The sequence below is a fragment of the Pelophylax lessonae genome, assembly GCF_965119305.1.
Source record: "Pelophylax lessonae genome assembly, chromosome: 4".
Taxonomy (NCBI): domain Eukaryota; kingdom Metazoa; phylum Chordata; class Amphibia; order Anura; family Ranidae; genus Pelophylax; species Pelophylax lessonae.
Window position 1 is genome coordinate 255,959,908 of NC_138771.1, and position 19,177 is coordinate 255,979,084.

The window sequence follows — 19,177 nt, forward strand, 5'->3', positions numbered from 1 at the left end:
TATTTACTTCCTGAGATCCATCTGCCCTTAATTCAGGCATACAGGCAGGAGGGCGTGCTTAGCTGAGAAAGCCCCTCTCCCCTTCTGAAGACTCCTGGTATGTATGACATCATTTTCCTAGCCTGAAAACCAGAAAGTAACTAAAGAAAAGTAAAAAAAAAAGTTTAAAACAAGAAATAAAATATATTTTCCAATCTATTTACTAACGCTACCAGCCTACGGATGAAAAATAGTCAATATTAATTGGGTTTGTTGGGTTTGAATAAAAATGCACATCACGTTCCACTAAGTCCCCGTTCACACTAGGGCGACCTGTGAGGCGACCTGGTCGCCTCACAGGTCGCCGTAGGTCGCCTCCCATAGGGAAGCTGCGGACCCGTTCTAATAGGAGCGACACAAGTCGCTCCGACTTAGAAAAAGGGTCCGGAGCTTCTTTGGGGCGACCAGGAGGCGACCGCCATAGACTTCAATGTTATGAAGTCCGTGGCGGCCGCTCCGAGGTCGCGGCGCGGTGCGAAGTAGCGTCGCCCCTATGTGAACGGGGCCTTAAAGTGTTACTAAACCCAGGACCCTGGATTCACTATATCTGGTCTCCCACAGTACACAGAACATGGAAATGCAATCATTTTAGTAAATATAAACTGCTAAATACCTTTTCACATTAGCATTATAGAGCAGTCTTGTGACTTCTATCAGTGTCTGGTTAAAGCTTGATGGAGGAGTTTTCGTTATACTCTGACTGACTGTCCTATGAGGCTGCAAGACCCCTGACCCTCTGTCTGGACAGTGCTGATTGGCCCTGTGCTGATCACATGCACTCTCCCAAAAAACTCTCTAGCAATACACACCAACAGAGCATGTACAGACTGACTCCAAAGGCTCTTATCAGGACATGGATTTGAGACAGTCGAAGAAGGGGAGGATCAGAGAAGGTAGGATCAAACAGCCTTTTCATATAATGCACAGGATTAAGGTTCCACAGTGAGTATAACAAACATGCTTTACATACACACTGATTTTACTGTTGTGGGTATAGTAACACTTTAAAACCACAGTTCTTTTTTGAAACAGCACTTGGATAGCAGCTATTTGTCCCCTGGGCCATTTTAAAATGGCACCTGTTCTCAGCAGCTCCTGTGGGTCCCAGTGGGGGTGCAGACTGTTTCCAGAACTAAGCACATGTACTAATCAGCTCTTAGGTTTCTGATGCTTTTACAGATCGCTTCATAGGAAGGCACTGTAAGGCTAGGTTCACACTGCCAGGTTTTGTACAGCTCATGTTTGCATGAGCACAGCAGTCTATTCATTTCAATGGGCTGCTGTACCTGCAGGAAAATGCTGGAAAAGGTCCCTGCAGCTTTTTAATATTGCTTTTGCACCATGCGATTATCTGCTCCTGAATATTAAGAATGAATGGCACCCTGGTCCATCTGTAACAGAGTAGCACATTTTGGCTGTGGGTGCTGAAACACGTGCGATTTACATGCTGTCCCGCAGACACAACCACCCATCACCTTGCTTAAACAGGAAAATATACTTTTCAATGAGGTTAGGCCACTTCCATTTAGTATGGAGACCAATGCAGAACTGTTCTAACTTAATCCAGCCTCTCCTTGCAGCAGCAGAATACTGGTATCGCGATCTGTTGTTGACTGATAGATATACTGTTGAAAGTAATCTGCTGCTGCATAACTGCCTGGGGGGGGGGGGGGGGGTCCAGCTATATGGGGGTGCACAATTACCTTGCATACATTAAAAAGTTACATTTTCTATTTTTTTTTAGTATTTATTCCTAATAAAAAAAACAAGCAAATAAAAATATATGTCTTCAAAATGGCTACCAAATTAAAGCCCTATCTGTCCCAAAAAAAAAAAACCCTAAAAAAAAACAATGGATTCGGTTAAACTACAATCACCGGCAAAAGTGAAAAAAAAAAAGGTTTGAGACTCAAGAAAGTTTAGGGAGAAAAAGGCTTGGGGTCTCAAGAGGTTAATATAAGAAACATAAAATAAAAGTTCCCTTCTCTGGCTTTCAAAAATCTGCGCGCTTGTATTGCTATTGCTATAACGGCAAAGGACTAAAAGCCAAACCATTCTATATTTATTTAACAAAGAAAAAATATTTCTCAAGGATCAATATTTTGACAAATGTCAGAAAAGTGTCTTTTCTTGTTCTTTAACAAGATGCTCATTAGAAACTTGCTGACAGCTTTATCTAATAACAATTTTTAAAAAGCAAAAACTCCATTTAGCACATACATGCCTTTACCTAATAAAACACAGAAAGATAATTCTTTGTAACATGGTATAATTTTAATTTGAATATGGTTATCTGAATGTCATAACAAGTCAAAGTCACATCAATGAGGTTGATTTACTAAAGGCAAAAAAACTACTGTACTCTGCAAGTGCAGTTGCTCCAGAGCTTAGTAAATGAGGGGAAGCTTTGCTGACTTCCATCATCCAATCATGTGCAAGCAAAAATGCTGTTTCGTTTATTTAAAATTTCCTTGCATGTGATTGTATATTCTTTTCAAAGTGGAGCGTCACCTCATTTATTGAGCTCTGGAGCAGCTGTGCAAAGTGCACAGTCTAGTTGCCTTTAGCAAATCAACCCCGTTTGATAGTTGCTTTTATTACACTATTTAAAAAAAATTAATTAGGTATCTAATTCCCTGACTACCTAAAGTACCAGGAAAGGATAAACACCCACAAAATGTCCACATTTTGGAAAACACCCCACGGTATTTTCTGAAAGGCATAATGAGTCTTTTGAAAATGTCATTTTTGCCATATGTTTTTGAAAAATGCAGGAAAGAAAATGAAAATGTATTTTTTTTACACAATTGTATCTATTTCTAAGACATACACATTATAGGCATACTTAGAATTATACCCACAAAAACATTCTGCTACCCTTCCAAATATGGCGATACCACATTTGTGGGACTTTTTCACAGCCTAGCTAAATAGAGGAGCCCAAAATCCAAGGACCACCTTCAGGCATTCCAGGGGCATAATATTTACATCTAATTTCCTGACTACTTGTCAGATTTTTGGAGGCCCTGGAGCATCAGGACAGTAGAAACACCCACAAAATGATCATATTTTGGAATGCAAATACCCCACAGTATTTCTGGGAGGCATGGGGAATCTTTTGAAGGCTTCATATTTTTGCATCAATTTTTTGGAAAATGCGGAATGAAAATGTATTTTTTACACAAAGTTGTCAATTAATAAGATATTTCTAATACACAGCATAGCCATACTTAGAATTACACCCCAAACACATTCTGCTACTCCTTCTGAGTGTGGTGATACCACTTGTGTAAGACTTATTCACAGCCTAACCACATGGGGACGGGGCCCAAAATTCAAGGAACACCGTCAGGCTTTCTAGGGGCATATGTAAATTACACATTTAAAACCCTGACAGTCTATCATGTTTTTGAAGGCCCTGGAGAACCAGGACAGTTGAAACGCCTACAAAATGACCACATTTTGGAGAGTAAACATCCCATTGTATTTTATAAGAGGCATGTGAGTCTTTTGAAGACTTCATTTTTTGCCACAAGTTTTTGGAAAATGTCGAATGAAAATAAAGATTATTTTTTTTAGACACAGTTGTCAAATAAAAAGATATTTTTCATATACAGCATGGGCACACTTAGAATTACATTGCAAAAGACATTCTGCTACTCCTCCTGAGTATGATGATACCACATGTGTGAGACTTTTTCACTGTTTGCTCTGATTATGTTCCAGACATTTTATCTTGTGTATTACAGAATTGTATCAAAACCAATGTACTGTAATCTTCACCTCTATATGAGTGGTCAGGGAATATAGCTTAGTGAAGCGTCACCTGATTCTATAAGCCAATCAAGCCTAGCCTACTGGTAGGCGGTTGTCCCCAGGGATGCCATTTTCACTGGCCAGGAAGTACAGAATGGTGAAGAAAGGAAGAAGAAAACAATTCCTATGGTTCCAGGGGATGCAGTTGTCTGCATTGGATTGCTGGGACTGGTGCAGAAACATAGTCATTCAGACATGCAGATGGGTTGGTTCAGATGGAAGGCGAAGACATGGTGAGCAAACAGTCCAAAATATCTAAAAAGTTCATAGATTTGAGAGGCGCTGGATAACAAAATGTCTCTACAATTATAAGTTCCAAATAGTCCCAGCAAAGAGGTAAGAGATATAGCAATAGGTGAATTTGTTGTGAAGGAAAGCCAGACATGCAGATCTCAGGCTTCAAACATAACTCAAAGTTCTCCACCGAACCCCCTTAGTGAGAATGACTCACCAGAAAAATTTGCCTTACATAAATGCTTGGCAAATAGTGGTTTGTTACAACTTTACTCCGGATATTCTATCTGCTTTGGAGTTTCCACTTGTTTCAGTAATTTCCCTTTAAAAGATTCCTCAAATATAAGAAAAAAAAACTCCCATAGTTCATTGCCATAATAACTGTTTAAAATTTATAGTCAGCGCACAGGCAAAGGATCGGTACAGGCAGCAGGGAGAAAATTGGTAAAAAAAAAAGGCCAGGATCAGTACAGGCAACAGGCAGAGGAAACACTGTGTGGTGGTGATCAGGGACACTGTTGCTGGCTGCACTGGTTTGGTGACACTGGAACCTATCAGGAACACTGATAAGGGACACTGTCACAGGTGTGGCAGTGATCAGGGATACTGGGACTGATGTGGTGATGATTAGGGACACTCTGACTGCTGTGACCATGATCAGGGACACCGTGACTAGTGCAGGAGTGTTTGGGGACACTGCGACTGGCATGGGGGTATTTAGGGACACTTTGACTGGTAGCACGGGTCTTGTAACATTGTACTGCTGTGGCACTTCTCATAGACAATGGCCGGGCGGCACTGACCTACAGTGATATCAGAGCAGCCAGCTAATGTGTATTAACCATGATCACTTTTTTTTTTTTTTTCATACTGTCACTAGAGCAGTACCGTTTCACCATAGTGACACTTTACTGGTTTTAACGGGTGATTTTTAAAAAAAATTTATTTTTTTGCACTATGTAACTAATCACTTTTAACACCATTCAACTCTATTCATGTAGCCTTTATTTACTACTGTGATCTCTGGATTAGCCACAGTGATCACATGGTACAGGGCCAATGACATTGGCCCTGTTCCCTGACATGTGATCTTCTGTGTCCGAGAGACACAGCAATCACAGATCACGCTGATGCACAGCTTTGGGGCCTTGAACAAGTGGTGAGAACAGGATGCTGTACCAGTACGACCTCCCGAATCAATGAAGCTCCCACTTGGGCTTTAATATGTAGTGGTTGGGCGGGAAGTGATTGACTTGGTTTATGTACAATAAGATGTGGAGAACAATTACTGATTAAGGTCCCTTTCACATGGGTGCTGTCAGGCAGCAAAACCAGGCAGTTGAGGCTCATTTTTAACTCTTCTCAGCTGTCTGTCAAAACCAGACAATGGCTGCTAGACAGCCCCATACACTTTGCTGCGATCACAAAGCTTTGCTTTGTGGTGTGGATAAAAAAATGAGGGCATGTGACATTCAGCAGATGGCACTGCATGCCACTGAGCCCAGAGAGATGATTGCGGCCACATCGCAACTGCGTTGCAACCATGTTTCAAACGCATTCATGCTGTGGTGTGAACACGGCATATTCCCTCACAATTGCCTGCTAACAACAGGCCACCCACTGCTGGCAATGCAATCCACTGCAGATCAAAAGTCAACAGCTAAGCCCATGTAAAAGAAGTCTAAATGCATGCAGAATCTCTTTTTGCAAGATTCAAAAATAAAAAAAATGCAGTGGGCAATACTAACCCACTCTTGAAATATCAAAACCCGTGGCTCTTCAAAAGCAGCCACCATGTAACTATGGATTTGGCTTGCATTTACCTTTTTTTTTTAAAACATGTTATGCTAACAGAATTTCAGCCTGTCATTCCAAAAGAGACTGATCTAAAATAGATTCATCCTGCATAACGCAATTGGTTATTTTCATCAGCAGTCTGTCATCTTACACCCACAACTTAACTTTGTGTGACCAAGCTTCAGTAGTGTTTCTAATTGAACTGTACAGCTAAAATGAGATATATACATCTTGATAAGATTTTCTTTTAGAAATAAAATGTTTAGATGTACATTTGAAAGTCCAAGGCAGGCTGCTGCTTGTAGCAATGTCCATAGTCTCTGCACAGCGGAGATGTTGGCAGCTGTGTATGTGTTTTTTCCCAAAAAATAAAAATAAAATTCTTCTGCTTTACTTGCTCTGATTCTTCTCTACTGTTGCAGCAGGCAGGACCACCTGAGGAACAAGGATTTGGCATCATAACACCGTTGGATAATAAGGTTTACCTTCAACAGTGCTACACCAGCAAACCGTATTTGGCACAGCATAGCCTCAGGAAACTGGAAGCTGTAAGTCGTAGAACAAGAGTATGTACTAATATAATCTGCTTCGGGAGCTGCATACCATGTAAACACATCTACCTTTAAAGACAATAAGTCCTTTATATAGATACATCCAAAAAATGTAAAGTGGAGTAATTAAAACATTAAACAAAATCATTGTTTTTAAAATAATTAAAAAGCTGAAATGTGATTCCTTTCATTAAGATAATCTACTTTTAAACTGAACTCATGGAATGATCTTTTTTAAACTTACATTGGGCTATCTTGGTTACATGTAATTATCTATGTCATATCGGAATGTTGAAATTCACTATTAGTAGTAGTCTGTGCTACATACAATCAGTGTTCTCCTGTTTTGGCTACTGCTGGAGCAAAGATCAAAAACCAAATATGATTAGCGCAACCTCAGATGATAACAAACTTAAAGCAGAGTTCCACCCTTAAAATACACCTTTCCCCTTCTGCTTGCTCTAAATTACCTGAAAAACAATTGGATAATTTATTTTCTATTTATTTATTCATTTTAAAGAAAATATACTTACCTTACTTCCTCTTCCTCCCTCTACGGCCACGGCCCGCACCGTCACTTCCTGCTTGCGTTGACTCCTGGGAGCTGAACGTCATCGCTCCCAGGAGTCAATGCGCCTGCACAGGCCCCGCTTGTCACTTCCGGTGCAGGCGCATCATTCCCTGCTAAACAGCAGCTTCTGGGCATGCCCAGAAGCTGTGCAGGAATGATGCGCCTGCATCGGAACTGATGAGCGGGGCCGGTGCAGGGCATTCTGGGACCGAAGAGGACGCCCTGGCTTCAGCTGCCCACACCTGAGATGGCAGCGCTGGAGAAGAAATTTTCAAGGTAAGTATTTATTTTAAAAGGTAAGTGCAACCTGGAACAGTTCAGAGGCTATCCATTCTGAAATGCACTAGCCCTGACTGTCCTGGGGGTATTTTTATTTCAAAAACTTTTCTGAGGCCGGAACTCCGCTTTAAAATTCTTCAGTGCCCTATCACACTAAGCAAGAGCTGCTGCCATAGCACTGTATCAATAGTTTCACAATACTCTCCATTTTTTCCAAAGAAAATATGCTAAAAAATATGCAGATCAACTATAAATTACAACATCAAATAACATGTGTGAATATAAATTAATATACATGTTATAATACTAACATCACTTAATTAATCCTAAAACCCCAACAAAGGTAAGTCCATAAAAAAGTCCCACTTAATCGTGCTATACTCCACAGTGTAAACAGTGATTTCAAATCTTCTATCTTCACTTGGTGTCCAGTGACTTCCACCTCTGAGTGAAAAACCTGCTCACCTCCACTTTACACCCCACTACAGAGTCTTATTCGCCTGTAATACTCTCCACTTGTGAGGGTATCGGATTCACACTCCTCCTTTTTCTCCTGGTCCTGAGTACACCATATGTCCCCTTGTCACTCAATTGCTCGGTCATCAAAGTGACCCCATGTTGAAAGACACAAGAGAAAGAACCATAGTGCTCTCTATCTTAATATTAATTTATATCTCAAAAATGGATTAAAAACACTTACAAAATCTTTTTTTTAAAAGCATGCATTGAAATATCCTCATAACTCATGGTTCACCACACAACCTCGGATGGCCATGGACTGACGTCACAGGCTCGGCTCCTCCCACCTATACACGTTATGCAATGTGATTGAGCTTCCTCAGTAGGCAGGGAGCCGACTCAATACCAGCCCTTATATAGTTACCTTGATTTTCATAATAATCCCCCTGCATTGCAATCTCCGGAGATGACGTTATCAGCATTAGGACCCGCCCAGCCGTGTTCTGTTAGGTCACTGACAGACTCCCCACTGATAATGGGGTACTTTGACGTAGTGGTGGGCTTGAGCACGATATGGCCATATGGTGGGACTAAATCCCCATTTTTATTTATGGATTGTCTTCATATTTGATAGTCATTTCTTTTGCATGTGTGCGCTATTCTTTTTTAATAGACTTGCCATGTGGCCTCTGTTGTGGCAGCAGCCCACTGCTGGAGCAACTTGCCATCTGAACACTAACCTCCCCTGTTCAGCACCTTTCTTGCATTATTTTCCAAGAATATAAGGCGTTCTTTAATTCTTTAATTGGATGAGGTGGTTGCTACTTCTGCTCTCCTCTCCACCTTATCTTATTAGGGAACACCTTGTATTCATTAAAAAAAAAAACAAGATGTTTTATTTTTGGCAGAGATACAGGAGCAAGTGACCCCTTGTGTTCAGTATGCAGACAGCAAGTCACTCCAGAAGCATCCAAAACAGGACATCGCTGTGTGTATGTAGCACAGGCTAATATAGTGAATGTCAGCATCCCCAGTGGCCTTCCGGATGTGACACATGAATAGTTAGGTGTAACCAAACTGGTCTTATGTAGGTTTAAAAAATAGATAATTCCTGGTTCAACTTTATTATGGCTTGATTCTGGATGAAATACTACAAAACAATGCATTTCAGGTGAAGTATTCTTCTTCTGCACTCTCGGAGTTTAAAGTGTCTTTAAAAACAAGGCCAGGAGAACATATAGAGCAAATGAAGGGTCATTTCTCATATGAAGCAATGCATGTAGGTGCATTATTGCATGTATTTGTTTTTTATATGGAATATATTTGGACATTTACTATGCAGTGTGTGAGAAGCATACAGAATAGTGATTTTCCATGGAGGCAAATTCACTAAAACTGCACAATCAAAAGCATTTCTATTGAGAAATGGTTAAAAAAACCTATTTAAGGTCTTGCATACTGGGGATCTGTCACAGCTGCATTCATGCCATAAATTGCTAAAGCCATATGGTGCTGTACCTACACAAGTAGAAAATTATTTCATGGTATTAAGCTTTTACAGCCATGCTCATTAAAGGTTCCGTGGAACCCTAGGGTTCCTCCAGAGGTTGCTAGGGGTTCCTTGTGCTGTAGTTGATTGACCTCCCATCTGATAGTGCCTGGATAGTTCAATCTACAATGCCGCTTGGCAGAGCCAGTGACATGACAACAGTAATCTTTTTAGCTGTTGGTAACAGTGGCATTGTGACCACCACTGTAAGGGGGCAATACTTCCATTCTTCCTTTGACCACCAATCTAAAGGTGTCAGTCTTCTATTTGTCATTTGACCACCAGTTTAAGAGGGACTCTTTCTCCTTTGAATTAATTTTAGCAGGGGTTCCTTGAAACCTAAAATTATCTCAAAGGTTCCTTTGGGATGAAAAAGTTGAGAAAGGCTGAACTCTCACAATAATTGATATCATGCAAAAATGTGAGTATTTGTGTGGGTAGCTTTACTCATGACCATAGCCCCCACATCTAGAAGTACTTTAGGGATATCTGAAGGACATACATTTTCAAGCTGATACCTCAGTTTTAGATATACTGTAAATAGAAGACTGTACAGCCTTTTCTTCAGCAAGGTTACATTGATTAGTCGGTATACAATATCCAGAGGTCACCTTTACTGGCTTGAAAAACGCACTTAATAGTTATAAATCAGCAGCTGACAATACTTTACTTTACTCAGCTTGTTCATTGTTGCTGAGTTTTTCTTGAGTGATATCTAACCCACCACCACTAGATTATAATTTTTTGTCTGGTTTTTTTTTTTTTTTTTCTTATTTAAATTTTTTATTTTCTTACAATAATTGTATTACATTTTTTTTTCAAAAGATACATTTATTCAAATACCAAAAATGTTACACAAATTCAACAATAACTTTTTTCATTCCCTTACCCTCCACCCCCCTGTCCCATCCTCCCTTCCTTCCCTATACCGGGAGTTCCTACCTCCCTCTCACACCTGTCTTCATGAGCTCCTATTTCTCTACATCAGTGATGGTGAACTGTGGCACCCCAGATGTTTTGGAACTACATTTCACATGATGATAAGGCATTCTGCAGGGTAGTTGAGGATCATGGGTAATGTAGTTCCAAAACATCTGGGGTGCCAAGGTTCGCCATCACTGCTCTACATGTTTTCCGCATACTTATTGTTTTTTTTTTAAATCCATCCACTTTTCCCAAATTATAGCAAACTTTCCATTCCAATCATCTTCCCTACTACTCAAACATTCCATATTTTATATGTAATCAATCCTAATGAACCAATCCTTTATTGTGGGCCTTTCTGGATCAATCCATTTTTTGGTATTACCCCTTTAGCTGCATTTAGTGTGTTTTTGTACTCTTTTTTTTACATTTTTTTTTATTTGTATAATGGAAAAGACAAAACCACGGGTCATCAGGTATCTCTATTTCGGTGATCACTTCTATATACTATCTCACCTCTCGCCAATATTCCCTTGGACATTCCCACCATAGGTGGGCCATTTGTTGTCTGTTTTAAGAACTTCTCTGCAACATAAACTTCATAAAGGGTTTACTCAGTGCTGCAAGCTGTAAAACCAAACTGTGTTTCTTAGCTCTGCTTAGGACGTGTGCATTTTAATGCATTGCTAAGCAATGCGCTGTAGATGTTCAAGTGCTGAAGGGATTTACTGTGTTTTTTTTTTTGTACTGGATGATTCTGAATTTAATTGGAGATGTTGCTGACATTTCATCTGCTTTAGGATATGCCTGAATTCTTAGCTTATGACGGGAGTCTGGCAGAGGCCTTGGAAGCAAGAAGCTCCCTTAGAATAGAAGGATGAAATCCCCTTGTCACTTGTAAATCTCAACACTGTCTTGAAATGCGCATTAAGTTGATTATCCTACTTTCAGTTAAACTAAAATGTTTTTTTTTTGTTTTCACCTGGTTATTATTGCAGGAGGATATGGCTGCAGAGAGAAGAAAACAGGCTGTTGTAGAACAAGTTATGATAGACCAGCTCTCTAGGTATATTATAATATGAAAACATTGTGAATATCATACTCTATTATTACTGTACTCTTTCACCTTTATTTTTCTGTAAATAGATCCTTGATTTGAACCTTTTTCACCTTTATTATTTTGAAAGTAGATCCAAACCTAAGGCTGGCCATACACGGTTTGAATCTCATTTTGAACCATTAATGGGTAGGCTGAATGTGCTATGTTGATCAATCAATCAACTTGGGTACAACCAGCCTGCCGGATTCTTATGCGATTATTGCTAGCGGCTGCTACAGTCGCTGGCAATAATCACTGTCTTCTCCTGACAGGAACGCCCGCCCCTCCCCCTGGGGAAAGACAATTGCTGATTCCCCTGTCAACACTGTCTGTGTTGATGGATCAATCAACTTGGGTACAACCAGCCTGCCGGATTCTTTTGCGATTATTGCTACAGTCGCTGGCAATAATCACTGTCTTCTCCTGGCAGGAACGCCCGCCCCTCCCCCTGGGGAAAGACAATTGCTGATTCCCCTGTCAACACTGTCTGTGTTGATGGGAAGTCATACAAACTTCTTTCCTGCAACCTGTGGTTGCAGGAAACAAATTTGTACCATGTATTGCCAGCCTAAAGGCCCATACACACGATAAGAAAATCGGAAGGGAAATTTCGTCCGACGACCGATCTGCCGATTTTCGGATTGTTAGTATGGTGCTTTCGACAGCCGACTTTTCGGCTGACAAAATCCTGATGTGCAGGCTATAAAATTTTTGTTGTCCGTAATACAACGTCCGATTTTCGTCTAATTAGTACAGATTTTGACGGGAAAAAATCTTAAGAGCAAGACTAGGCATGCTCAGAGACGAAAGAACACATACAAATCAATCCAACATATGACATCACTTCTGAAGTAGAATTCTGTCGTACGGGAAAATTCGTATGAAAAAAACCTCTTCACTTTCCACATCAGACTAGCATGCCACAAAAAACGGACGACAGATCTTTCGATAATCTGATCGTGTGTACGGGGCTTTAGTGTGACAAAACAGTAAAGTTCTCCCTCAGTGCCAGTGGGATTCTAGTCTGCCTTTTATTTATACTGGGGGAAATAAAGCTGGTCATAAACAATAGGCAGTGATTGGATGTGCATTTATTATCTGACAACTGCGGATAATTCTTTTTTTTAGCTTATTACTACGCAGACAAGGCCAGTGTTATCTTGCAGTAGTTTGCCAGCCAGTAAATGTTTTTCACTCAATAAAGAGTCATTGGGGGTGTTGACCATCTTCCCCATATACATATGAATTGTATCTACTACAATCTAGATAAATAACAAAAATAAGGAAATTACTATTACTATCTGTTGTTACCTTTCACCAATGGAAGCATCGCCATGATGTGTTTTGTTGTAATAACAACTGAGTGTATCTTATTTTTCAACAGGATACTGTATCAAGATTATTTCTAACCTGGTTTTACCATGTACAGTATATCCTAATATTACACAGACCATTGTAGTTATTGGAAAGGTAAAAAAATCTTAAAAGGTATTATTCTACCAAAAGCGTAATTGATTGCTTGAAATAAACTTCCAGCAGAGGTAGTGAGTCAGTCAACAGTAACTGGATTCAATCATGTTTGGGACAAACATAGATCTGCGCTCAGACAAAAAGGTTAAAAAGAAAACATATATACACTAAAAAAATGAAGCAGGGCCTATGCTTGTTATATGTCATATATTACAGTATATATTGACTGTACAGCATAAAATCTTGTACTCTGTTTGTTCTATATTTTGCAATAAAACCTTCATGAAAAAAAAAAAAAAATGAAGCAGACTCAATAGACCACTTGGTCTTTTTTTTCTGCTGTCACTCTTCTATGTTGTAAAACATATAAATAATGCTAGAAATTTAGGGGCCCTGTAGTGCATTCTTTCTGGTCTGTTTTCTCTTGGGGGCTGGCATGTGTTTCTTTAATCACGACTCCGATCTTCTCTGTATTTGGCACTGACACTCCCATGAGTTGGTAAACTGTGCTTTGCTCATTATAAATTGTGATTCTCAATGACCTCTCTTCATAATAAACCACACATATCTTATACACTGATGTCTCACACTGGATAACAATCTTCCTTTGCCCACACACATCATGGCATTGCTTCTGTTAGTGTATCTAAATGTAAAAAGTATTCTTAAAACAAGGCTTGGGTTGGACTCCCAAGACCCTGGGAGTCCAATTTTACTAAAGACCCTGGGAGTCCATCTTTACTAAAGATAAATAGGCTGTTCACTTTGCATGGAAAGTTGCAAGGGAATTTTCCCTGGAGCTTAGTGAATATGATGATGCTCACTGCGTAATAAATATCCAATCAATTGCAAGGAGAAAAAAAAGGATTTTCGCCTGCACATGATTGGATGTCAGCAGAGCTGTTTTAATTGCTGGGGAAAATTCCCTTTCAAAGTGCATCTTACCTTTTAATGTGAACAGTCTGTTTGCCTTTAGTAAATCAACCCCCCATGGGTTGTGTCTATGCTGCTCTACTATACCAGCATACCACACAACAATCCCTTATTTTTGTTGACACACCACTTTTAGTTCATGCATACTGTTCAGTTGATGATATGTCAACAGGAGAAACTGTACTGCGAGAACGTTTTTTTTATCCTTGTACAATTTTAACATACCCCTGTACATTTTACATTGTATTATGTGTAACAGACTGATCCCTGGCCTTATCTAGTTTTATTTTTTTAAATATCTTTTAAGTGTAAAATAACATAACAATATTATATTGTTATAATCTTCCCTTCTGCCCTCATTCAAACAAGCCCTAGCCAGATGAGAGCATCATCTGCAATAATTAAGTTAAGCCCATGTAAGGCTACTCTAACTGTTGGTCGCATCACACACCGCTTGTTTAAAAATCCTTGTGAGAGTGGGCCAGATCTTATTCATCTCGGTTATATAAAAGAACAAGTATTGTGCACAATTTGTTAATTAGTATAGCCAATGAAAACTAAAACAGGACCCAGTATGTCCAAGGACAGGCCTGTCTTACCACCTGCCATTCTCAGAGAAACACTGTCTCATATTTGGGAAACCCAAGAGTTGACTTTAACAAGCCAAACACCATTTTTCGAAGCATAAACGTGCCTATCTCAGGAAGCATCTTGTAGAACTTCTTGTGAAACCACTCAGGATCTTGTATTTACCATTTTTTCCTGACACCATTGAAACGCAATATTCTGCCAGTGGTGGGCGGGGAGGGAAATCTACAGAATGAAGGTGAGTATTGCAACTTTATTTTTTTCACACATCTGTTTTAAAGGAAAATTGGCCTGGAGTTGGGCTTTAATGTAAACAATAGTATTATTATGAGCCAAGCTTTTCATTCTATCATGATTTAAGAAAAAAAAGTTATATGAGGGCAGACATAATTGTTCAGTTATGCATGCTTTCCTTCTTTTTTTTTTGGCAGTACAGTGAACGTGTGATGAGAACAAACTCAAAAGTATGTGTTCTATGAGATTTATCCTCTTAGGCCTCATGCACACTGGGCGTTTAACTCCAGTTCATGAGATCCAGCTTGCTGGTACGGGCGGAAGGAACAGGCACACCTCCACCTCTGCTGCTGGCAGCCTGTTAAACTCTATGAGAGGCCGAAAGGTGCTGCAGCTGGATGGGGCACTGGCTGGTATTAATGTTTAAAGCAGTATGTGCCCAGGGACAAATGCCCGAAACACAGGCTGCTTGTGCTTCATGCACCCATCCCTGGGCACACTGCCCTAAATATTAATACCACTCAGTACATTGTCCATCCTCAGCAACTTTCAGCTTCTCGTTGAATTTTAAAGTGGAACTAAGCTTAAAACGATTCCCTTTTAACACCTATATGAACTACCCTATAGAAGAAAGATTCATATGCTTACCTATTCTGAGAGCACTCTGGTCTGGTCCCCAGGGGCTGGCTTTAGGGAATTGGAGAGAGCACCAAAGACCAATGGATTGCCTGGGCTGTGACGTCACCCATAGGCTTATTATGGGGCATCCACATGTCTGAGAATAGGTAAGTATTAGCATCATCCTTCTATAGGGTAGTTAGCATTGGTGTTAGAAGGGGAGTAGAAGTAGTTTTAAGTTTAGCTAGATTTCAAAAAATAGTGTTGCGGTGCCCTTAAATTACTAACCAAATCTGGTACTTTTTAATTGTAAGTGCAATAAATATTTAAAAAGTGTCAACGTGCTCAATCAAGGTGTTGAAATATGAAACAAGAAAATCCTTAATACACGTAAAACAGCATTGAACCATGATACATCGTCAAGTATGAAGTGCATATAGTGTAAAAACTACCATAAAGTGCACCATGCAATAGTGCAAAAATAATTTGAATGCAAACAAGTGAAAATGTCCTCAGTAGATGACAATAATATTTGTCTCCAACTTGGGGCTACACAAAGATGGCGTCTCGATCTACTACTACAGCATAGATCAGGCCCTTGGCAAATGGCCACGTTTAATCAGGATTGTACCCGGGTATATAAATCCATCCAATGAGAACCTCTGTTATACCTTGAAGAAGTCACGAGATCGTGACGTAATGCGTAGGGTTTGGATGGAGTTTGCCGAAAGTGACGTTTGTACTGTTGGGAGCAGGAGGCCTGCGAGCTATCGCCGGACGTTTTAAATCTAATTTGTAAGTGTTTGCTGCATTTTTTAATAAACAGTTTTAACTATCTTTCACTATGGGAGTAATCCTTTTACACCCCATCTACCAACATATGGTATGGTGACAAGTGATTCGTATGGCCTCGGAGAACAGCAGCCAGAGATAGGACTGACAGGTTGTTTGAACCATAAGCGCTGAGGACATCTAGTGGAGGAAAGAATTATGGCCATTTCCAGAATGTATTGATATTACACACTTAACCACTTCCCGCCCGCCATATAGCAAAATGACGGCCGGGAAGTGGTTTCTGTATCCTGACTGGCCATCATATGATGTCCAGCAGGATAGACCGTTACTCTGACTCACCGCATCTCCGATCCCTGTAATGAGCCTAATGACGTAGGCTTTTTACCATGTGACCAGCTGTGTCTAATCATAGCTGGTCACATAGTAAATCGGAAGTGCCGTTGATCGGCTTTCCTCAGTTCGTGCCTGACAGGCACGAGTAGAGATGAGCCGATCAGTGGCTCTCCTGACGGTGGGGGGGGGGGTCTGTGCTGGTAATCAGAGCATTGATTACCAGTGCAGACCCTTGGGGGGGATGCCACTAGAGCCACCAGGGATTGCGCACCCGTGGCCACCAGGGATGCCCACTCATGGCCACCAGGGATGCCAATCAGGGCTCAAGGACCCTTTCAGTGCCCTCCTTATCAGAGCTGCCCATGATTGCCATCTATCAATGCCACCCACCATTGCCCATCATTGCCATCTATCAGTGCCACCAACCAGTGCCCATTATTGTCCATCAGTGCCGCCTATCAGTGCCTTCTATCAGTGCCCATCAGTGCTGCCTAGAAGTGCCCATCAGTGTCACATATCAGTGCCCATCAGTGCCGCCTATCGGTGCCCAACAATGCTGCATATCAGTGCTACCTATCAGTGCCACATATCAGTGCCGCCTATCAGTGCCCATCAGTGCTGCATATTAGTGCCTCATCATCAGTGCCACCCCATCAGTACCACTTCATCAGTGCCTGTCAGTGCGGCCTCATCAGTGCTCATCAGTGCAGGAAAAAATGTATCTATTTACAAAATGTCATAACATAAACAAAAAAACTTTTTTTTTTTTCAAGCTTTTCGGTCGTTTTTTATTTGTGCAGCAAAAAAGAAAAAACCTTGCGGTGATCAAATACCACCAAAAGAAAGCTCTATTTGTGGGGAAAACTTACATAAATTTGGTTTAGGTACAGTGCTGCATGACTACGCAATTGTTATTCAAAATGCAACAGCGTTAAAAGCTAAAAATTGGCCTGGGCCGGAAGGGGGTGAAAGTGCCCTGGATTGAAGTGGTTAATGCAAGAGTTATGGAGATGAAAGGCCAGAGAGCACAGCAGTGCCAGTTAATCACACTGGTGAAGGGATCCATTTGAATATTTATCAAAGATTTTCACACAATTCTTGATTGATGGATATATACATGTTTTGAAGTTTGCACTTTTGCATGTTGCACTTTACATATATGAAGGGATATTATTGTCATCTACTGAGGACATTTTCACTTGTTTGCATTCAAATGATTTTTGCACATCAATTTTTGTCTTTATTTTTGCACTTTATGGTCTTTTTTACACTGTATGCATTTTATACTTGATGATGTATCATGGTTTAATGCTGTTTTACGTGTATTAAGGATTTTCTTGTTTCATTTTTCAACCCCTTGATTGAGCACATTGACACTTGTATATTAAATATCTATTGCACTTACCAGATTTGATTAGTAATTTAAGGGCAGCGCAACACTATTTTTTTTTAAATCTATATACATAAACCGCTAAGGATAAGCGCTTGAGTGGTAGCAGCTACCCTGTTAATCACTTGACAGTGCGGAGGGTTCTTTAAATTTATTGCATTTAAAGTGGAGTTCCACCCTAAAATTATACTTACCTCCACCTTCTCGCTCCGGGTCACCTGAAAAACAAATGGATAATCGCAATTTTTTTTTTTTTACTTACCTCGTTTAGAAGAAAATATACTTACCTTACCATCCACTTCCTCCTTCCTCAGCCGCGGCCCGCGCCGTCACTTCCGCTTTGCAATGATTCCTGGGAGCTGAACGTCATCGCTCCCAGGAATCAATGCGCCTGCACCGGCCCCCCCGACGCCAGTTCCCGGTGTAGGCGCCGTCATACCTTGCAAAACAGCTTCTGGGCATGCCCAGAAACTGTGCAGGGATGACGCTGTGGCACCGGAAGTGATGGCAGGGCCAGTGCAGTGCATCGTGGGACCGAAGAAGACGGAAGATGACACAGAAGAGGATCGCGCTGGCTTCAAGCTGCCCACACCTGAGAATACATTTTCAAGGTAAGTATTTCTTCTTGCAGGTAAGTGCAACCCGGGACAGATCAGAGGCTAGCCATTGTGGAATGCACTAGCCCTGACTGTCCCGGGGGTATTTTTATTTAAAAAAACGTTCACTGGGTGGAACTCTGCTTTAAGTTTAGTTAGTTCTAGCCTGGAATTCCACTTTAAAAGCTGCTGATGGCTGGGCTGGATGATGCACCTGGGATCTCATGCATCAGGGCTAAACCCCCAGCATGCATGAGGCCTATATTGTTATCTCATACATGGGTGTCCGCAGAACGTTTTTTTATGGGGGGGGGGGCATAATTTTAAGGTCACCCATACTCCTCCCTTTTTTGCCCCTTAGATCCCCCTTTAGAGCAGGCCAGGCCAGGGTCCCCCATAGATCCGCTTTAGAGCAGGGTCCCCCATAGATCCCCCTTCAGAGCAGGCCAGGGTTCCCCATAGATCCCTCTTTAGTCTTGCCTTTTCACCTATATTCCCCGTGCTACCAGGTTTTCCTGCATCACCAGGTACTCCAGGCTCTCCCTGCAAAGAATATATATATCTATATATCTATATATATATATATATATCTATATATATATATATATATATATATATATATATATAGCCAAATGTGACCCCCCTTTAGAGCAGGCCAGGGTCCCCATAGATCCCCCTTTAGAGCAGGCCAGGCCAGGATGCCCAATAGATCCCCCTTTAGGGCCGGTTCACATTCTTGCGAGTGCGGCGATCACATGTAATATCAGAGCGCACTGCTCCTTCATTACATGTGATCGGCTGTGTGGTGCGAATTCAGCCATACACTTTGTATGGCTGAATTCGCACTGCACCCACACAAAAGAAGCACAGGACCCTTTTTTCCAGCTGCATCAGGATCGGAT

General features: G+C 40.9%; 1 protein-coding gene across 1 annotated transcript in view; it reads left to right on the forward strand.

Annotated features, from left to right (window-relative positions):
• The window catches only part of CAPS2 (calcyphosine 2), a 157,936-nt gene that overhangs the window by 43,398 nt on the left and 95,361 nt on the right, over positions 1–19,177 (forward strand). The window contains exons 7-8 of the mRNA XM_082255905.1: positions 6,309–6,434; positions 11,218–11,285. Coding sequence (XP_082112031.1) covers positions 6,309–6,434; positions 11,218–11,285 — 194 coding nt within the window. The remainder of the gene's footprint in view (positions 1–6,308; positions 6,435–11,217; positions 11,286–19,177) is intronic.